This window comes from Lichenostomus cassidix, chromosome 1Aa (assembly GCF_008360975.1).
Source record: "Lichenostomus cassidix isolate B80296 chromosome 1Aa, HeHo_3.0, whole genome shotgun sequence".
Classification (NCBI taxonomy): domain Eukaryota; kingdom Metazoa; phylum Chordata; class Aves; order Passeriformes; family Meliphagidae; genus Lichenostomus; species Lichenostomus cassidix.
In genome coordinates, this window is record NC_139480.1 from 55,271,298 (window position 1) to 55,290,956 (window position 19,659).

Genomic DNA, 19,659 nt, shown 5'->3' on the forward strand with positions numbered 1-19,659 from the left:
TACAACATCAAATTCTTAAGAGAACTGAGAAAACATGAATGGGTAACTGAAAATGTAGAGGATAAAATGTCTATTTAAGTGTATCTGCTGTGACTAGACTGAAACCTAATGTTCATTTCCTCAGTATAGGTACATGTAGTACCTGATTCTGTTGTGTATTCTTATTGGAGGAAGTAATGTAATGCAAACAAAGTGAATGAAATTTATGCCATAATTTTTTAAATCATTACATCTTTAGAATGTGCAGGAGTATATTCACGTTCTGTGCCTCATTTTTGGACTGCTGTCATGTTTACAGCACAGATAATCTTCAGAGAATTGTTTCCTGGGCAGGACAGAGAAAAACGATTGTTCTAATTTGACTGCTGTTGTGCCTTGGGGAAGAATGTCCTGATTTGAGAGAGGGCCTGTTGAACTATTTGCAGGAAGAATGTAGAGAAGAATGCATCATTACAAATGCTTGACATGGAACTCACAGTACTAAATGTTAACTCTGTTTCCTTACACCCAAAAAGGTTTTTAAGTGATATTCCGAGTCCTCAAGTTCTTCAGGAAGAGATGGCCTGGATGAAGGAAAGACTGTCAAATTTAGGATCACCAGTGGTGCTCTGTCACAACGACCTGTTGTGTAAGAATATTATTTACAACAAGAAACGAGGTAGGTGTTGAACCAAGCAGTGAGTAGCGAGTGGCTTTGTCTGTGCTGTAATTGCATGTGCTGCATCAGCTGATGTTGTTTTACTCACTTGTTGAGGTGAACTCAGTTTGAGCTTTTAAGACCCAGTGTAATGGTAGTGATGCCTGTGTAAATACTGTTCTTAATTACTTAATTCTCATCAGTGTGTTACTGTACAGAGGAAGGAAATCAGTGTTCCTTGCTTTGTGTTAATGAACTAATGAATTTGTTAATCCCCAGTTTGCCTGTATGGGCTTCAAAGTGTGTAACTGCATGTTAATTCTGTTCTGGCTGTATAAAGCTCTTAGGAAGAAAAGAAAATCATGCAGGTATAGAAAATAACATGAAAATTGTCTCCTGTAATGTGTTTTGTTCTGGTTTGTGATGGTGGGGAATACCCTTTCATAATGAAGTGTCTTAGTGATGTTTACTGCTACATTCAGTAGCTCAATTTGTTTTCTGCATGATGAGGTACACAGACATATTAAAAGATTTCTTTTGTAAATACATGCTTTGTTTAAACCCTTGTAGGCAGCACACTTCTTGGCAAAGATGAATTACTTTTTTCTATTACAGTACATTTAACTCTTAGTTTGTTACTAAGATCTGTTAAAGCTTCCATATAAACCCACAGCTTATTGATTTTAGTGGTTTGAGGTTCAGTTACTAAGTGAATCAAGCAAGTATTAAAACAAACAAGGCAAACTTGTGCCACTAAAATGGCCATTGTGCAGTAAAAATGCACAATTTTCCTCCCATTTCAAATTGCTGGGCTCAGCTAAAGACAACAAACAAATCAGATTACAAGGTTTTCTTTTGAAGTAAGGATGATGTGTTCCTTCTAGTAGCTGCATATTTTTGTGCTGGTTGGGTAAGATTGGTGGTATGTAAGCCCAAAATAAGTGAAGTAAATAACTGAATGGAGCTGAAGCCATCAGTTATTATTGATCTTTGACCTATTAACTATTCTTTGACTAAAGAAAAAAAATAACAAAACCAAGCTGGAGCTGGTTCTAGTATGAAAATTGGCTGTATGTGATAACACATTTCTGCATCACATGTGAATTCTGTGTCGTTTCTTCATTGCCATGTCAGTTGAGGAAATAAACTTTTTGGTGGTTTGTATACAAGTTTTCCTCTGAGTAATACCACCTTTGAAGGTAATTGCTAGTACTTTTAGTTACATAGGTGTGTACATACATATGGATGTGCACCCTAACAATGCTATTAATGGAAATTTTAAGTTCTATGAACTTAGTACCAAGCTTGAGTGGTTTTACTGAGTTTCAGTGATGGATTATAGTTCTGCTTAAAAAGAAAAAGAGGGGAAAGCATGAAAGGTGTACAAAAAAACCAGATGTGTGGTCTTACACACTTGGAGTTGTGATACTATAGTACCAAAAATAAATCTATTTTTACCGTGTGGGTTTTTTTAGTGCTGAAACTACCTGGAGTTTTAGCATTCCAGAGCAGACCCACCCAGGTAAAAGTAATTTTTATAGTCACTTTTCATAATAGAACCATGCAACAAAAAGACAGAAATCTGAGAAATTCCTTTAAAAGGTTTGCTGTCATGGTCCATAGGCTTGAAGCTCCTAATTGAGAAACAAATGCTGTGTGCTTTTCTTTTTTATAAACAGAATGGAGGAAAAAAACAATGCCAGCAGTGCATCACTTGTGAGCAATCCTACAATAACAAGTGTGTGAGTGTTTAGAGTTTGGGGACAGGGTGGGGAGGAGGGAGGTGTGTAAAATACTTAGGCTTCAAGCAAGCTGTAAGCAGCTGGGGGAAACAGTTGGAAATATGAAGTAAATTAAACTTGTGTTTGAGTGTTCTATATGTACTGTGTGGTAAAACTTGTGCAATCTGGATACAGCAAGAACCACTTTCATAGTAACCAAACCTCAATGCTGTCTGTAGAAAGGATGTTTGTCGTTTAAAAGCTCTTCTTTATAGCACACTTTTTACGGAGCATAAACTGGAAGCTCAGCTTTAACTGTAAAGAAACATGTATAACTGGGATTGTGTTTAGCAGAGCAAAAGCTTTTATTGCTATTTTTGTTTTTTTGCAAGAGCATGAAATAGAATCTCTTTCAACACGAGCTTCGCTTGGAATGGCATCAAAGTGTCTGAAGGTAGTTAACAGCTTTGATGAATGCAGTAGTCTGACTAAATTCACTCTTCCATCTAGAAAGGCTACTGTGTATCCAAAAAACCTTGGTGACCCTCAACTGAAAACAAGAGAGAATTGACTTTCTAGATTAACTACCTTATTTTTTCTTTGCTCCTCAGTAAAATTTGTGCAAAGCTGGTAGTATTGTCTGGCTTTTCAGAAGCTGGCACAAACAAAAACTGAATTTGTTTGAGTAATACTCTATTTATCATTTGTTTTGTGAATGCTTAATTTGCACATTTGGTAATGGGGGGGATGTGTGGGTGTGTGTTTAAACTACAAAGTAGCAGGACATATTAGAACTTGTGTCCAATGCAGTTAGAAAAATTATGGCTTGTTCCTGAGCTTTGCCTTAGACTTGTAACTCTGCATTAAATTCACATTAAGTTTTCAGACTTGAAAGAAAAATCATAGTCATGCCACATACTGCTTTTAAGAAAAATCAGTCTCCTGTCCTTAACTTTTATTTATGAGCCTGGAAGAGCATGTTGAGTGCTAACTTCATTTAATGGAGTTTCGCTCATCTGATTTGAATTAGTTCCTGCTGTGGTTGAGAGAACTCTGCCTCTTGCTGTTTTGTTAATGTCCATTCTCAGTCACTCAGGATATGAAAACCTGCAAGTGTTACTTTACGTAACTGACAATTATCACTGTCATCTACCCTTTGAAGGATATAGCTTGGAGCTTCACGTTGCTTTTAATTGCAGTTTTGACATCAAGAATTCTCAAAATATGCTTGAAGCTTGATACTCCTTATTTGTAGACCTTGTGTTCTGATGCTCCTAAATTTGTTTGGGTTTTGGTTTCTTTTTTTCCAACGTGACCTGGGAATTTCCAAAAATACCTTATGTTTTAAGAGTATTCAAATACTTGCCATTCAACAAGATCAAGTATCACAAATCTTTTGTTTCTGTATGTGCTTTTTGAATATATGAAAATCAGTTGGCAGGAAGTTAAGTGTGTAGGTAGATGGATAGTTTTGTTCTGTTTATTCCCTCTGCCTACCCAATGTTTTCTATGATCTTTGGTAGGAGTCTGTGGGTGCTCAGTGCTTCTGAAGACTGAGGTATGTTTAAGGCTTCTGGTTTTGATCTAAAAACCTGTTTTGTTTTGCAGAGCTCTTTTGGGTGTTTATAGCTAAAATTATCCTTTGGGTGTGTGACCTGTTTGCAAGTTTTCAAGTATGTTGCTAGCACAGATCCTTGTCTTTGAAGCTGCTTTCTAGTGGCTCAGCTGATGAGCAGGATGGGACAGAGCTCAGGACACACCATTCAGCTGTGGTAACTGCAGCCAGCACTTGCACAGGGGAAGTGCTTTCCCTATTAAGCCATGAAACAGGACAAGCAGCTGGAAAAAGAGGTGTCCTCACCTCCTGCATTTCAGAACCCTCAGGAGATATAGCAGATGCTATGCTGGTTACTACTTGATTTGTTGAAAATCAAGATCTGGGGTATGGAATACAACATGAATTCCATTCTGTATCTTACTGTGGTTTTTGTGGAGTATGTTGCATGTTGTCTGCACTAGCAAATGCCTGGAAAAAAGGAATGAGTTTAGACTTGAAATGTTCCACACTCTTGACATGCCTGTTCCTATCAATAGCAGTAGCTTCTCCAGAAAGGTGGCAGAGCTTATTCTTAAGTTGTCTCTCACTTCAATGAAGCACAAATACACTTAGACCAATGTCTCTTGTTGGTTCTGCCTGCTCCCAGGGATATTGATGTGATGCACAAATTGTGGATACCTTTTGAAACCTTGAAACAACAGCTACCTGCTAAACCACCAATGTAAGCCATACCTTTTAGAAGTGGCTTTTTCATTTGAACTGCAGTAAATCTTAAAAGTAACTTCTAATACAATGATTATTTGAGCAATTACTGCAAACTCCCTTCTGCTTTTTCTGAAGCAGGGTAGATGTATGTGTGTATACACAGAAGTACATGTATCTGTTGCACATTTGTGAAGCAGCAAACTTTAAAGTTTTTGCTTTCTTTCAGTTCCACAGGAAGAGCTGTGCATCTTTAGTTTGAGCCTTCATGCAAAAATTAACTTAAGGGTTGGGTTTCACAGTAGCAGCATGAGCTTGAAATGGATCAGTATAAATGCAAGGCTTTTTCACTTTGAACTTTTGTCTTACCAAATGTGAGTTTGCCAAGTTTTCTATCTGCTGCAGGCTGGGTATGCCCTTGTTCCTGCTTTGTGAGGACAGTGCCTAGTAACAGCCCCACCCATATCCTGTTAGCTTCAGTTTCTGCTTGTATGTAATATTATTTATATGCGGAAGTAAGTTTTTTTTAAATGTTAGCTGCAATTAAAAATTCATGATGGCACATAGGGATGTTCTAGGTGAAATCTGCACATGAAAAATTTAAAGTATTTTATGTCCATATTTTACTAGCAGACTTTTACCTGCTGTGTTTGGATTTTATGTGAGGAAGGAAGAAAAAAAACTCCTCCTAACACAAGCAATATTAAATGTTTGGGGGGCAGAAGGGGTTCAGAAGATCAGTTGTGTAGCAGAATGTTAGCCAGGGTTGAGGTCTTAACTGGCTTGTAACTGCAGAGGTGTCTGTTTTGAAAAGCAGCACTGGAGAACCAGTGGGAAGAGTGAGCCTGTGAATCTGCCAGTCAGACACAAGTTCATCTGTGACAATAGGATCTTGCCTGCAGCTGCTGTAAGATTTGCCCCTTCAAAGCTCTAGAGAACTTCCATTTTTCCACTGCCAACAGAATTTCCTGGAAGGACCTTGCAGAGCTGTTGGTTTGTTAGAGCTAAAAGATTTAACATCATAACCTTGGTAAGCAGTCCTCTCTTTCAGTGGAAGTAAGGGTGAATTCAGACTTGGAGGATTTGTGAGTCTGTGATTATATTTGTCGTAGAGCTTAATTTCCATGGTAAGTGCTTCCACAAAAAGATTGTCCACCTGGAAAACATGATTGTGGTAGTAGTTCAAGTATGGTGAAAATGAAGTGCATAGGAAAGAGCACTTCTAACAAATTTCTTCTGTGCTAACTTGGTCAGGACATTGGTGAAACTATTGTATTTGAGATGTACAATATTCCTCAATATCAAGGAGATAGTGCATTAGGAACTTAAAATCCTTAGTCTAGCAAATAGATATATAATGTACTTAATTTTAACATTGTTCTTGATTTTTCTTTTTAACCTAGACTTTTAAGTCATGTTAAGATTGTTCATTGTAATAGAATGTTTTTGTTAAATATGCAGCTAGTAATAAAAAAAGTGTAGAGTGGGAGAAAGGTGCAACTGTGAAAATTGCCCATTTCAGTATAGCAATGTCAGAAATGTAAGGTTTTACTTTTTAAGGTTCCAGTGCAAACAGATCTTATGTAACCCATTGCTTCCTTTTCTGATGTTTTGAGTCATTTTACTGGTTTCCCTTAAAGTACAAGAGCTCTAGCTTTCCCTAATCCCTCTCGTTAACATTTTGACTGTTTTATATGCTGTAGGCATTCTTGAGCAGCTGCAATGCTGTATTACATGGAGTGAAGCATTTTCCCCAACTTCACTGCAGCTAAACACAATTTGGAGACATTTGGGGCTGTTTTGCTGCTTTATCAGCCCTTGTTTACACAATGCTACTTGGTTTGATAGCTTTGAGGACCTTAGGGTTGTCTGATGATTTCTTGAGACTAGTTTAAGCCAGCTAAAAAAAGCAACAATTAAGAATAGTCTTGCTTTGTAAGAGTGGTTGAGGAAGCAGGAAGTATCAGCATGTTGCAATGTGTTAGTCCACTGTGGCTGCACATTTCTGTGGGAATAAACAGGACTGTTATTTTTTAAGTCAGGGAAAAATTGATCTGCTATTTCTACATAAAGTTTAAATAAAGACTATACTACTGTACTTCTCATTTTGAGGGTAAGGGAGGCCCTCATGTGGTAGAAGTTAAAATTGAAATTCTCCTACTCAGACTTGCAACAGAGAGAATTGTAAGCTCTGAATTGAAAGCTTCCTGAATGAGTATTTACCCTTAAATATATTGTAGAAATCACAGCCTTACCCTGGAATGTTTGAGTGCACACAACTGAGTACAGGATGGGTGTGTGGTCTGGTTTTGTTTTCCCCCAAAATCTTCAAAGGACACCAAAGGACTAGGGCTGTGACTTGATTTGAGCTGGACTCTGATGGTGCTGCTGTTGTCTCTCACACAGGTGATGTACAGTTCATAGACTATGAGTACTCTGGGTACAACTACCTGGCTTATGACATTGGAAATCACTTCAATGAATTTGCAGGTAAGAATTGGGTTTCTGAGGTAAAAGTGGACTGGTTTTATTAAAAACCCCAACAAATGCATTCTTGCACCTTCTCTTTTTCTTCATATATCTAGTTAGACATTTACAGCTGTCAGCTCATGGTATCAGAATATGTTGATGGCTCATTTTGTAGGCCAGTTATGCCCTTCCTTTGCAGGTCTTCTAAGCCAGAAATGGAAACATCATATCCTAAATTCTGATAGAATTGGATAAGTACAGAACCCACAGCTTTCACCCTGTCCTTCTGTGAAGTGGCGCAGCAGACACAGCCCACTGCAGTGAAATACTGTGGATGTCACACTGAGGTGTATATTGACAATATTCTGTGTGGTTTTTTTGATAGTTTTGAATGTGTGCACTAAGTACTTGGCCGGTCCTAAAATGAGAAATAAAGGTTATGACTGTGCCATGGGAAAAAGGTGGGATTTTAGGAATAAGGTGTTTTTAGATTCATTTATTAACTAGTTCAATTTTTTTTACAGTGAATGCCCATTCCACTTACTCCATAAGGGAGAAATGACCTCAAGGGTATGCTGTATTATTTCAGAGCATGGGGCAGCAGGGAAAACATACATAATGATTAGTGCAGATGGAAAGCACAATATATTGAAATGAAGAGCCTTAGTCTACCAGTTGCTTCACAATGTTAATTTTAGATAACTCAAAAAAAATAGTGAGTATACTTGGTAATTCAAGTTGTGTAACTGGTTAAACATTTGGAAAGCAAGTTAAATTCTTTCACGAAATATATTTGAAAGCTTTTGATTTTTCATCTTGCATTTCTGAAATGTGACTACATCAGTAAGAAGAATAAATGCACAAATACATTTTTTTTGCCTATGAAAAACAGTTCTTCACTGTTATTCACTGTCTATCCAGTAAAAATGTGAATTTTTTGAAGCAAAATTTTGTGGATCTGACACACAAAAGTTTAGGTGCTAGGGGATTGCGATGTCCATAATATAAGAATTAATGAGAATTCCCAAAGGCCCTGGGAGTGATAATGGGAGTGAACTGTGATCCAGGTTTGGGACTCCTGGCAGGCTCCCTATAGCCTGTGACCAGGCATTTCCAGTCCAGGAAGAAAAATAGGATAAAAATGGGTTGTGGGCTCCTAAGTCTACCAATGCCCTGTGGAGGAGAGAGGCAGACTCCTAAGGTTTCTTCAGACGTGAGCTTAGTGATAACTAGATAAGCATATATGGATTCAGCTTGGGATATTGTGGCCTACAAGTCCCTTTTCCTACAAAATATGTAATATTTGGTCTTTGTGAGGCTTTTTGTTTTGTAATGCAAGTACCTTTTCTTAAAGCTTTTCTCAAAGCCCAGGTTGTTGAATCCCAGCATATAGGCAGACTCTATCTGGCTGGAAACATAAATTTGTAATGTGGAACACTCTGATTTGTATGTGGGCAAATGTTGACAGCATGTAATTGATAAAGTCAGGTCAAAGTAAAAATGTGGATATTTGTCCACATCAATCTGTGTCTGTGTATTGGGCTGGGAAGGGGTACAGTAATGGACTACTAATGGTAGTACTAAAGTGTTTCTAATGGTCTTTTTATGCAACATAAAGTACTAATAGTATTCCTTTCTTTTCTTAGGAGTAAATGAGGTAGACTACAGCCTTTATCCTAACAGAAAATTACAGGAACAGTGGCTGAGATCTTACCTTGAGGCCTACAAAGAATATAAAGGATTTGGCACAGAAGTTAGTGACAAAGAAGTTGAAGTTCTGTATGTCCAAGTCAATCAGTTTGCACTGGTAAGTAGCAAACACTTGATTAGAATATGTTAAATGATGCAGAGAAACCTGAAACTCTTTGAACAAATCTAGTTGCTATTTTCATTTGAGTGTTGTGGCATGTAAAGAAAACTTCCATAAGAAGTAAAACTTTGCTGTTCTATGGAAACTTGCTTCTCTGTTGCATGTTCAAAATTCTCATTCAGAAAATGAGGAGATGAGCTTTGAGTGAGGATTTCTGCTGGCTGTTTATTGGTCTGGCAAGTTTAAGTTGGCCACAGCTTATGGTGGGCCTTTGAAATTCTGCTTGTAATGGTAAGAAGACAGAAGAGCAAGGTAGTACTTCATGAGGACCTGTGAACTTTAGAAGCCATTTTAGAATGGCTTTATTTTAAATAAGATGATAAAATTCTGTTAAACTAGAATATTTTGATTTTACTTATATTTTCTTTAGCAGATAAATAGGTCACTCTAGAATCTCTTGCTGATCTTGTTTTGCCTAGATGGTGTGACAGACAATGTTACAGCAGAAATGCTGGTATTTTTTTTTCTCCTGAAGAATAACATGCCCAGCTATTTGTAGAAGGACTAAGGCTAAAGTAGCCACTTTAGTCTGATTTTAGTCCTCTTTCCTGCTAATTCAAGCACACCTCTGTTACTGTAATACCTTCAGGTTTCTGGCCAAAGCTACTGGTTGCAGTGAGGAAGTATAGTTAACAGGAAGGTGATTATTAACCAAGCTTTAAAAACAGCAGTTTGTGTGCTGCTATTCTTTTAAAATGTCAGTTGTTGCTGTTAAATTCAGCTGTCCCACTCATTTAGGGAAATTAGAGCTGCAATTAAGCAGGCTGGTGGTCTGTTTGAAAATATATAGCATTGTTTTGTCAGTTTTAAACAACAGTCACAGTAATGTTTAAGAGGCTAGAGCTGTGTTTAGAGAACAGCTCAGGACTTGCCTATGACCACCCATGATGCACAAACACTGTGTGACTCTTGTCAGGTCATGTGGGAAGCTTTGTTAGGGGAAAACTTGACATGAAGTTAATGGATGCTGATGGCAAATGCTGAACTGCAGCTCTCTGGCAAAGTTATCAGAATCAGAGGTACAAGATCCACATGGACCCAGATTAGGTGCTGTTTTGAGGTGTTTTCAGGAGTCTCCATGGATGTCTTCTGAATTCCTGGTCAAACATTACATGCAAGGTTCAGGAAGCCATTTAATAATTATTACATTATTAAGTAATTAATATAAGCAGTCATTTGCTGAAGTTCAAAGTCTGTCACTTGTAACCTGGGTGTCCAGAAATGTCTTCCACAAGGACACTGCCCAGCTTATGGCCATTACCTGTTGATATTGAAGTGTATTAGCAATCATCTCATTAATATAGTACATACTTTCTGCCTGAGAGTGAACAGAGGCCTCCAGACTGCTTCTCTGGACTCCTAGTAGAAGGAAGTTTGGACAGATGAGAAATTTGTGTAAATGCTGAGGAATTTGAGGTTTTCTTAGAGCGTTAGATATCTTTTTGTCCAAGTCAGCAGTGTAAGTGAGTGAGTGTAATTATAGAGATCTAGGGGTGTAATTGAAGATTGAAAAGGAATTTCCTGTTTGCACCAGAGTTCAATACATGTGGAAAAATAGAAATTTAATTAGCAGCATTAGAGGTGGTAGCTACATTTCTGTGCATTTTTATCATGGTGTATATAGTCACACAACAATCTACTTAATAGCTGACATATTTTATAAATGCAACACCATTTTTCTTGAAAATGGCACATGGGGAGTTAGAGTCCAATGGATTTCCTCCTCTGATTGCCAGTAATTATTCCATAATACTATTTATGAATCTGTTTGGTAAAGAGATCAAATAGCATCACAAAAAGATTGGCTTTTGAGTGTTCTCTTATAGATAAAGTTATATCTCTATGTGAAAAGATGTTTACATGCTAGATTTGAGATAAGGTTAATTTTTGGCTGCCTAATTTTTTTTCTTTCAGGCTTCCCACTTCTTTTGGGGATTGTGGGCTCTAATTCAAGCCAAATATTCCACCATTGACTTTGATTTTCTAGGGTAAGTGTGCTTGCCATGTATAGCCATGGAATCCTGGAGGGTGGAAGGGACCTGTGGGGCCACTGAGTCCAACTGCCCAGCTATCAGAAACAGATCTGAGCCCCAGACCTGATCTAGGTGATCATACAATAATACTCTTCATTTTTAAGGGAAAGCAAGACAGTACAAGCTCTCTGCCAGTGCTTTTTGTTGCTGGAAGTTCTCTAAACTGTATGTCCCTGGGCTAAAGCAGGTGGTTTAACAGGCAAGGAACTTAATGGCTTTGGGCATTAAGTACTTTTTGTCAGGGAGACAAAGCCATAATAAAGACCAAGTTGGTCAGTCAGTGAGATGTGTTGTCTGTCAGATGCAAGACCTACATTTCCAACAGCAAGAGTCAAAGATATAGTACAAAAGAGCTTAATTTCTTATTGCATGGAGTGTTGATCTGGAAGCCCCTATTCTTGTTTTCAGGAGTCTTTGTACCACCAGTGAATGTTAAGTTCTGTTTCAGGTAGATACCTCTGTCTTGGACCTTTTAAAAATATCTTTCATGGTAAACAAGCAGAGGAATTGATTTCTCCTTTGGGGGCTGAGTGAGGTGATACAAGTCATAATTTTTTCTGGTAAAAGGTCCCACTTCAGAACTTTTTGCTCTGAGTAAGCCAATTTACTGGGCTTAATTATGCCATTTTTGTAAATAAGGCCCATGTGGCTTCCTGGTTATCTCAGCCCGCAGTACCGGGCAGTCACCACTAGGTGGGGTGAAAACACCAGTGATAAGCCCCAAAAACTTGTCAGCTTTGGCAAGTTTGTTTTAATCATGAAGATGGAATTTCTGTGGCATTGCAGTTGTCAGACAGCCCATTAAGAACGATTAAACACTACCTTTGATAGTCCTGGAGCAACATCTGTTTTGCCAGCTGGGAGTGGGGGGTGCTGGAGAAGAGGTACTGTCATTACTATCATTGCTCTGTCCTTAATTTCTTCCTTTGGCAGCTAAGGGTTGATTTTTGGAAACAGGGTCCTGGGGTCAGTGGAATTTTGACTAGTCCTACTGAGCATGGCTGTTGCAGTGTGAGGAGTTAGCTGTTCCTAACTTGGAATGTCTCTCTCCCTTTGACCAGGTATGCAATTGTTCGGTTTAACCAGTATTTCAAAATGAAACTGGAGGTCATGACGTTAACTCTTCCTGAGTAATGAAGAGGAGGACTCTGACCAAGTGGATAGACAACCCCTGAATCTTTTCTGAGAACAGTTACTGGAAAAAAAGCTAAACATTTGTTGAAGTGCTGTAATGCTCACTTGGTGGTTCTTGCTTTATAAATAATGCCTCTAAACAGTTCAATGTTAAATTTAATATGAAGAGCATACGTACTGCTGTTGATATAAAACGGATTAGAAACTTGCTAAATCTATAAAAAGTTGTAGACATGGCAATTTAATCCTTCTTTGTAATTTAACATATGTTGTATGTGAATTATTTATTATAAGTTTAACATGATTCCATTGCTGCTTTCATCAGTTTTGGTTAAAGTTGGGTGCAGACAGTGAAGTTGTTCCAAAGGATTCACTTAACAACTTATTTTATTGAAGTTGCATTATCTTATGCTAAAGAAGACATGTCAGAGACAATTTTTCTTTTAGATGCCCATGAGCAAAAGGAGTGACAATAGACCTGTGAGATCTCTAGGATGGTGTAACTAGGGAGAAGGGTTAGGATGATCTTTGTTTTTCCCTTTTTTTTTTAAGGTGGCTTTCCATATGATGGTACTTTTTCTTTTGCACAAGAATCAAGCAGCTTGCTGAAATGGTAAAAACATTTTGATGTTTTTTTTTCCTTCTTGACTGAGCTGTAGAAATGTTCAAGTTCTGTGGCCACAGGATTCTCAGAGGATATTGTACCAATCACTGGTGTTAGGTGGGCAACCTGCCATCCCTAACTTCCATGGGAAAGCTGCTTGTTTATTAAGTGTACTCTTACAATCAAAAGACCACTATTCCATATCTCTCCTCCTTTTTGCAGCTTGGTTCTAAATTTGAACACTATTCTGGTGTGTGTCTCTGTTGTGCTCCAGTGGCAGCAGAATGGATGGTTGGACTGCAGATAGGAGAGCAGAGATCCTGTTGCTCTGGGGAGCAAAACACAGGTTTACAGTTCCTGTCTTGATGACAGCTTTCTGCTTTGTCATCTTCTAACCTTGGACTCCTAAGTCTTAAATGCCTGGTCCTGTAGTTGTGCAGATTCTGGTGTGTCTGGTGGTTCTTTTTTCCTGTCAGCAAATTGCTTTTCAGAGCCTCCGGTCTGAAGGACAGTATGGAAAAGTGTATGACTTGAGCAGTGAGGCTTTGATCATCACACATACTTTTTCTTAAAGCTATTATACCAAGAATGGTCTGGATTACAAAATGTGAACTGAAAAAATATGTTTACTTAATGGAACCATGTATAAGTTTGTGTGGAAAAGAGGCTTTAATCTGAAAGGGGGGGGGGGTGGGATTGGGGTGCAGGAGAGGGCAAGGAAGCCACAGCAGAAAACTCAAGCCCAACAATGCAGTCTGGGGCAAGGCAGGCATGAAGTTGACTCTTGATGATACTCTGAAAAACTTTGCACTTTGGTCACATAAGTGCCCACGTGTACAAAGTCTGTGCGTGTGCATGAACACGTGCAAACACAAACTTACCTGAGGAGTAAATATTGTGGGGAGTCTGTTGTACAGACTCCAGCAAAGATATTTATTCAAAATTGCTTTATATGGCACATGGCAGTGTGTGTATGTGTGTATTGTGTGTACACACGTGCATACATATGTGCTTTACAAAAGCTTGGAGTGATTCAGGACAAAGAAAATTCATGTGAATGAAAAATCTTCACCGTTAAAGACCATTTCCAATGGCATTCTGTTACTTTACAAAAGCATGGTTTAGATTTGTTTTTCCTCTTGTTTATATTCATCTCTGAATGTTTCCATTGTCTTTTAATTCAGTCAAAACCTTAAAAATCTTTATACAAATGGGAGAACTGGGATTTTTTTGTAACTTGAATGAGGTAACCATTTTTATTAGCTGGAGGCTACTATACTGGACAAACTTTCTTTGATTTGAAACAAATAGCTAAAAGACATTTATAATTTACTTTGTAGCAGTTATCAAGGATGTTGCTAGAGCTCATGAAGGCACTGAAGACCTTAATCTTCTGTACTTTCTCCCTATGGACTTTATTGACATATAATGAATAATACCCTGCCGTCTTGTATTTCCTTTAAGTTCAGCAAGATGTGCTTGGAACTAAGATTGCTAAAGATTTTGGAACTCTTTGTTACTATTTTCTTCCAAGCAGTGGCTTTATTTCTGCCAGTTGTTGCTTTGTATTTGTGAAATATTTTGAAAGAAGGCTGTGAAGTTCATTTGGTCTTGGGAAATCCAACACTTGACAGATCCTAAGTTTCCCAATGGCTGGCAAAACACATTCCCTTTTCAGGTACCAGTACTACTTAGGTTTGGATTTACTGTAATTTTTGTCAGTAGTATTTTTGTTCGTATAGCTCAAGTAGCAATAACTGCAGGAGTGGAAGTTTGCTTCCACAGAACCAAAGCTTTTCCTGAGTGCAGCTCAATCTCATCCTTGTGGAGTGAATCCCGTAAAAGCACTTTGAAGCAGGTAGTAAATACTCCAAGCGTTTCCTGAGCCACTTTGAAGGAGCACAAGGACTGTCACAGGTTACAGTGGCTGACTTTGCAGTACTGGTCAAGGCTTTCATTTTGCACCTTGGAATTCACTTTACATGCTTCAACACTGCTCTGTGTCAGCTTTCTCTCAAGACAAGTGCAGGTTAAACCCATTTGTGATCAGCTCTGAGGAAATACATTAAAACATCTCCCAGAATGAAATGCCAGTTACCTTGAGCCTTGTTCCACATCCATTTGAGCCAGTAGCACTCGGATGTCCTCTTTTCCTGAGGAATATCTACAGATGCATTAAGTTGGGAGTAGTAGTTTGTATCACATTGCAGATGGTAAGGTAGCTTGAAACTGTGAATACAGGACATTCTGAATGTAAGTTAGGTACTAGAGAACATGTACTTGTTTCACTTAATTTATCTCAGTCTCTTTAATAGCAACGAGAAGATATTTGAAGGAGGACAAAAAAAAATGACTGAGCTCTAGAAACATCCTGTAGTAGTTTTGACTGTGACTTGCCAAGAAGATACTCTGTTGCCTTTATGTTAAGCTAAGAGCATGAATGCCAAAATTAATAATTCTTGGTGTAGTTAAAGCTATATTGTAAATATAAAAAGGATTATTAGTCTGGGCATTCTTGCAGAAATAGCATCAAGTCAATAGACCGTAGTGGCCTGGTTGCTTTTGTAAAGCAGAATAGTGTGGGTTTTGTGTTTTTTTTTTTTTCCTTCTCATTTCTGCAGTTGGATCTGGCTAATCCAGGCCTAATTTCTTAGGTCACCCAAGCACTAAAGATTTCTGAATGGTCACTAGTCTCTTGTCACATAATTTTAAATACCTTCATTGACACTTGTTGATTTGCTTTTTAAAAGGACGTACCAAATTTGCATTAACCAGGTCTGACTGTACATGTATATACAACAGTGTAAATAACCATTTGTAAATTAGTGTGAATTGTACTGTATCTTGCATTTATGGACTTGTGTATTGCATTGTATTCTCTCCTATTTTGTAGAAATTTTGATGTAAAGAAGAAATCTAACTCTGTGTGTGGACTTCTTTTGTTAAATTGACTTATAACAGAGCATAATACTTTTATGTTAAGATATCCATTTATAGCCTTGGACACCCAGTGTCTTTTTTCCCCCCCATTAGCTATTTTGAAATCTTGCTCTTGGGAATGATTCTGGGAATAAAGGAATTTATGCAGTGCTTAGATTAAGAGAAAATCTGTTCTAATAATAGGGCAAACCCTGTATCAGAGGTACATGCAGTGCCTATGGGATAGGGAAAGCTGTTGAAATTGTGCATTTAAACTTCCAAAAATGTCCTATACATTCTTGAATGCTGGTGACTTCTAAACTAAGGGTGTTGGATTGAAGCACTCCTGAAGTGTGTGCTCTCATGGGGACACGGATTGAGGTAGTTGTGATAGGAGTCCCTCAACTTAAATGCTTTTGGTGGCTATAGCCTTATAATAGGATTAGCTGCAACCTTGTAAATGCTTGTACTGAATGCCCAGATCACTCAAGTAGTTCTGTCAATTCATTTACCTCAACACTAGAATTATTGGAACTCCCTTAGAATATTTCAGACTGAGGTGTTTCCCCTGTGTGTGATTACCTCCCCCTCCTCCTTGTGCCCACAGCTCCACTTTTTTAGGGTAAACATGAATATAAAATCTTCCTTTCCATGCATGGCCATCACTCTATCCTTTTGGACTAAAATTATATTCTTCTTTGTCAGTACATGACTTCTCATCAGAGTTTTTCTGTGTCAAGTCCCTTTCTGAAGAGGCCTTTTACCTTGGAAACACAGACATAATGAAGCACAGTTTTTTCCCTGACTATGTTTCATCACTGTTGCCTTTCATTGTCTGTTTTGAACTCCCCAGTGTCCTTCAAGCTGTTACTTTATTCTTCTCACTGGTGTGTTTAACAACTCTGCTGGAAAATTCTGATGTGCAAGTCTTGTTCTCCATCTGACAAATTGATCTTGATGCAGTTTGTACAACTTGTTAGCCTTACCTGTGGTGACACTTTGAGTTTCCAAGGTCCTGCAAAGTGAGTTTACCCAAGAAGTACTAGTCAAGAGGAGGGATGGGCTTGGTAAATGTAAGTAAAAGGAAGTAATTCACGTGGAAACTCAAGTTTTTGGTGTAGCAAGGTATTGGACATGCTTGCTTACTCTCATGGTTTAAGGATGATCAAATTATAAAGGGTGTAAAATTTGTTTCAGAATAAAGTTCAAATTTTTTAAAGTCTTTGGTAGCTAACTAAAGCTTACAAATACTCTTTTGTTACTCATACCAAAAGAAATTTTACAATTGAGTAACTTTTTTTGATTGCATAAAACTTTGTTTTAAACCCCAGTGGCACTATGATCTCTGGTTTGGGGCAGTCCTTCCTGTGGTTTGCAGAGGAGGTTGACCATGTCTTACCTGGCTGTGTTTGACGTGGCTGTGTGGTGCTTGTGTTCATGTTTTGTGTTATTCCTTGTGTTCTAAGATTGCTGAACTGCTGGAATTGGCAACTGTCTCCTGTCATCTTCCACACCAGGCAGGTTTTAATCAAGGAATGGAGCAGAAAGCATTTTTTCAGACCCTAAAGGAAATGCAAGGCTGATATAGAACAGTCTTGCAGATGATTTTTCCTCCCTCCTTATGACTGCGAGTGGCAAAATTGTTTTCAGTAGTCGTGAAAGATAGGAAAAGCCAAGAGCTTTGACCTCATGCAAGGCAGATGTTCTGTTAGCCAAACACAGGATTTTTATGAAAGGGGCTCTCAACAGTGAGAAACCACACCATTCCAGATGGAATGTGTTGGATTAGACCAGACTTTGTGGTTTAGAGGCCTTCAGTGGGAAGGAAAAAGTGTGAAATGTTTGCACAGGCTGGTTGTGAGGAGGTGCTCCATCCAAGTGAAGGGCTGAGGCACTGGAAAAGGCATTGTTTGATTTCCTTATTTTTTTTCTTTTTAAGTGACTTTTATAGTTGGTCTGATCTATAGAGACTGTGTAATTAGGAAACCAATCAACCTGGGGAGAGAGAGAAGAGACTGTTCAAAAAATCATTTATAAAAAAGAAAGCACCTTTGTAGCTGATTAGTTTGCTACATATTGTGTGTTGGGCTTTTCTGTGTAATTAATAGTGTAGGTGGTGCTCTGTACCAAATTGTTTAAGAAAGGGTTTATTACTACTGGGAAATGTCTGTGATGGCCCTGAAGACCACTGGGATCTCAGATGGCCAGGCTTCACCAGACAGCCAAATTTTTGGTTCAGGGTTTCAAACTGTTTCTGCAGCCTTCTGAAGTTGTCAGGCTTCTGTCACAATTTCCCTGTGGTGTGGGATTTAGTTCATGGACTTCCCAAAGACCTTTGATTTGATGTTTATAGGGAGATGACACAGAGGGAAACTTCATGGAAATGAAGAGGAAAGAAAACCAAGTTACTTGAAATCTAGCAAAACTGACACTAAATGCTGATATAACTTTAGGTTCTGCACCAGCCTGTTTTTGTGGCATTGCAACTGTGTTTTTTCTGTTAATTGGTTTTGGTATTTTTTCCCCACATGGAGACCCATGCAAAACACAAGATGAAAAAGACCTTGGAAGAGAAACATGAAAAATATCGTATAAAATGCCATAAAAGACAGTGTGAACTGGAAAAAAAGTAAATGTTTCTAAGTTTTTGATAGTAGTAATTCTTAAGTGTGATCAGAAAATGTGTCCAGTCTTCAGTGTGTGAAAGACTTTTTTTTTTTTGTAGCAAGTTTCCATTTACCATGTTGTATCTCTGTGTAGTAGTTAATGCTGCTGCTTTGTACACAAGTGCTTTGAATAGTCTCAGCACTGAGAATGTATCCAATCTTTCTGAGGTGTGACTCCAGGTTAGAGCCATTGGTTCTGTCCAAGCCTCTTCATCCAAAACCCTTTGAACACTTGCAGACCACAGGGCCACAGCATGTTAGGAATATATTCCGTTTTGTGTCATTTTCTTTGTTACTGCATACTTTTCAGTGTTCTTTTCAACTTGAGTCCACCTGTGTCCTGTGAGTAACCTAAGGTCAATTTATAAAAGAGCCTTTGTCACCCTCTAGCACTGTCCTCCCCCAAAAGAGTCCCCATGCCCCTTGTATCTTGTGGCGTTTAGGTGCATCATTTATCCATTGGAGTGAAGTGTATTTCTTTTGAGCTAAATGTGATTGAAACTATTCTAAGGCCTTCTACCACTGATTAAATGAAGTAATGTACCTTTCAAAGAGATTTATATTGTGTAAATAATTTCAAACTGCAACAATAAAGTTGGTTTCTAACTGCACTGTTAGCATATGCTGTGATGATTTTGCTTTCCCCAGGTTTGAAAACTCTTGATATGGAATACTTGAGAGTTCTTAGAGGCTTTTGACTCGTGTCCAAATGCATACCTCTCTCTGGGATTGACAATGCAGCTAAAAATAAATATTTTGAGCCAGAATTTGGCTTGAACAAAGGGAACTGTTAAGAGTTTTGCATATTAAACTGGCTTGGTCATTGTCTGCTGAAATTTCATGTGGGAGACGGAATGTGGCTGTCAGGAGGGATGACTGCCATTGAGGAAAAGGAGGAAAGCATGCAAAGTTAGGGCTGCACTGAAGTTTAATTTATGCCCCGTAAGGGTAAGCTCTGGCAGAGACTGAAGTTTTCCATGGGAGGTAATGAAGAGGTTTTTTGAGGCCACACCAGTAAATTTGGTCCTGGATAGGTTAATTGTTCTTGAGATAAAAAGCAAAGTACAGACAAAAAATGGGGGGAAAACAATGGCATGTGTAGTGGACTCCCAATGTCTATTGTATTTCAATATTAGCTGTATAAAGTGTGCATTCCTAGGAGTCTTCCTGAGTGAATTCAGAATAGCACATTTAACCTTAATGATACAAAGCTGATTTTGGGTTATTTAGGATGTATATAGGATTATAGATTAACATATTTAATGTGTATACATTGTTAGTAGATATAATAAGTGTATCTACATATGTTTCCTTTCCATTCCTTGTTAATATTCCCTACAACCAAT

General features: G+C 38.2%; 1 protein-coding gene across 1 annotated transcript in view; it reads left to right on the plus strand.

Moving 5' to 3' along the window:
• ETNK1 (ethanolamine kinase 1) overlaps positions 1–18,924 on the plus strand; it is a 29,749-nt gene extending 10,825 nt beyond the window's left edge. Inside the window, exons 4-8 of the mRNA XM_085049145.1 lie at positions 516–658; positions 7,025–7,108; positions 8,734–8,894; positions 10,872–10,945; positions 12,052–18,924. Coding sequence (XP_084905271.1) covers positions 516–658; positions 7,025–7,108; positions 8,734–8,894; positions 10,872–10,945; positions 12,052–12,124 — 535 coding nt within the window. The 3' untranslated portion in view covers positions 12,125–18,924. The remainder of the gene's footprint in view (positions 1–515; positions 659–7,024; positions 7,109–8,733; positions 8,895–10,871; positions 10,946–12,051) is intronic.
• Positions 18,925–19,659: the final 735 nt, after the last annotated feature.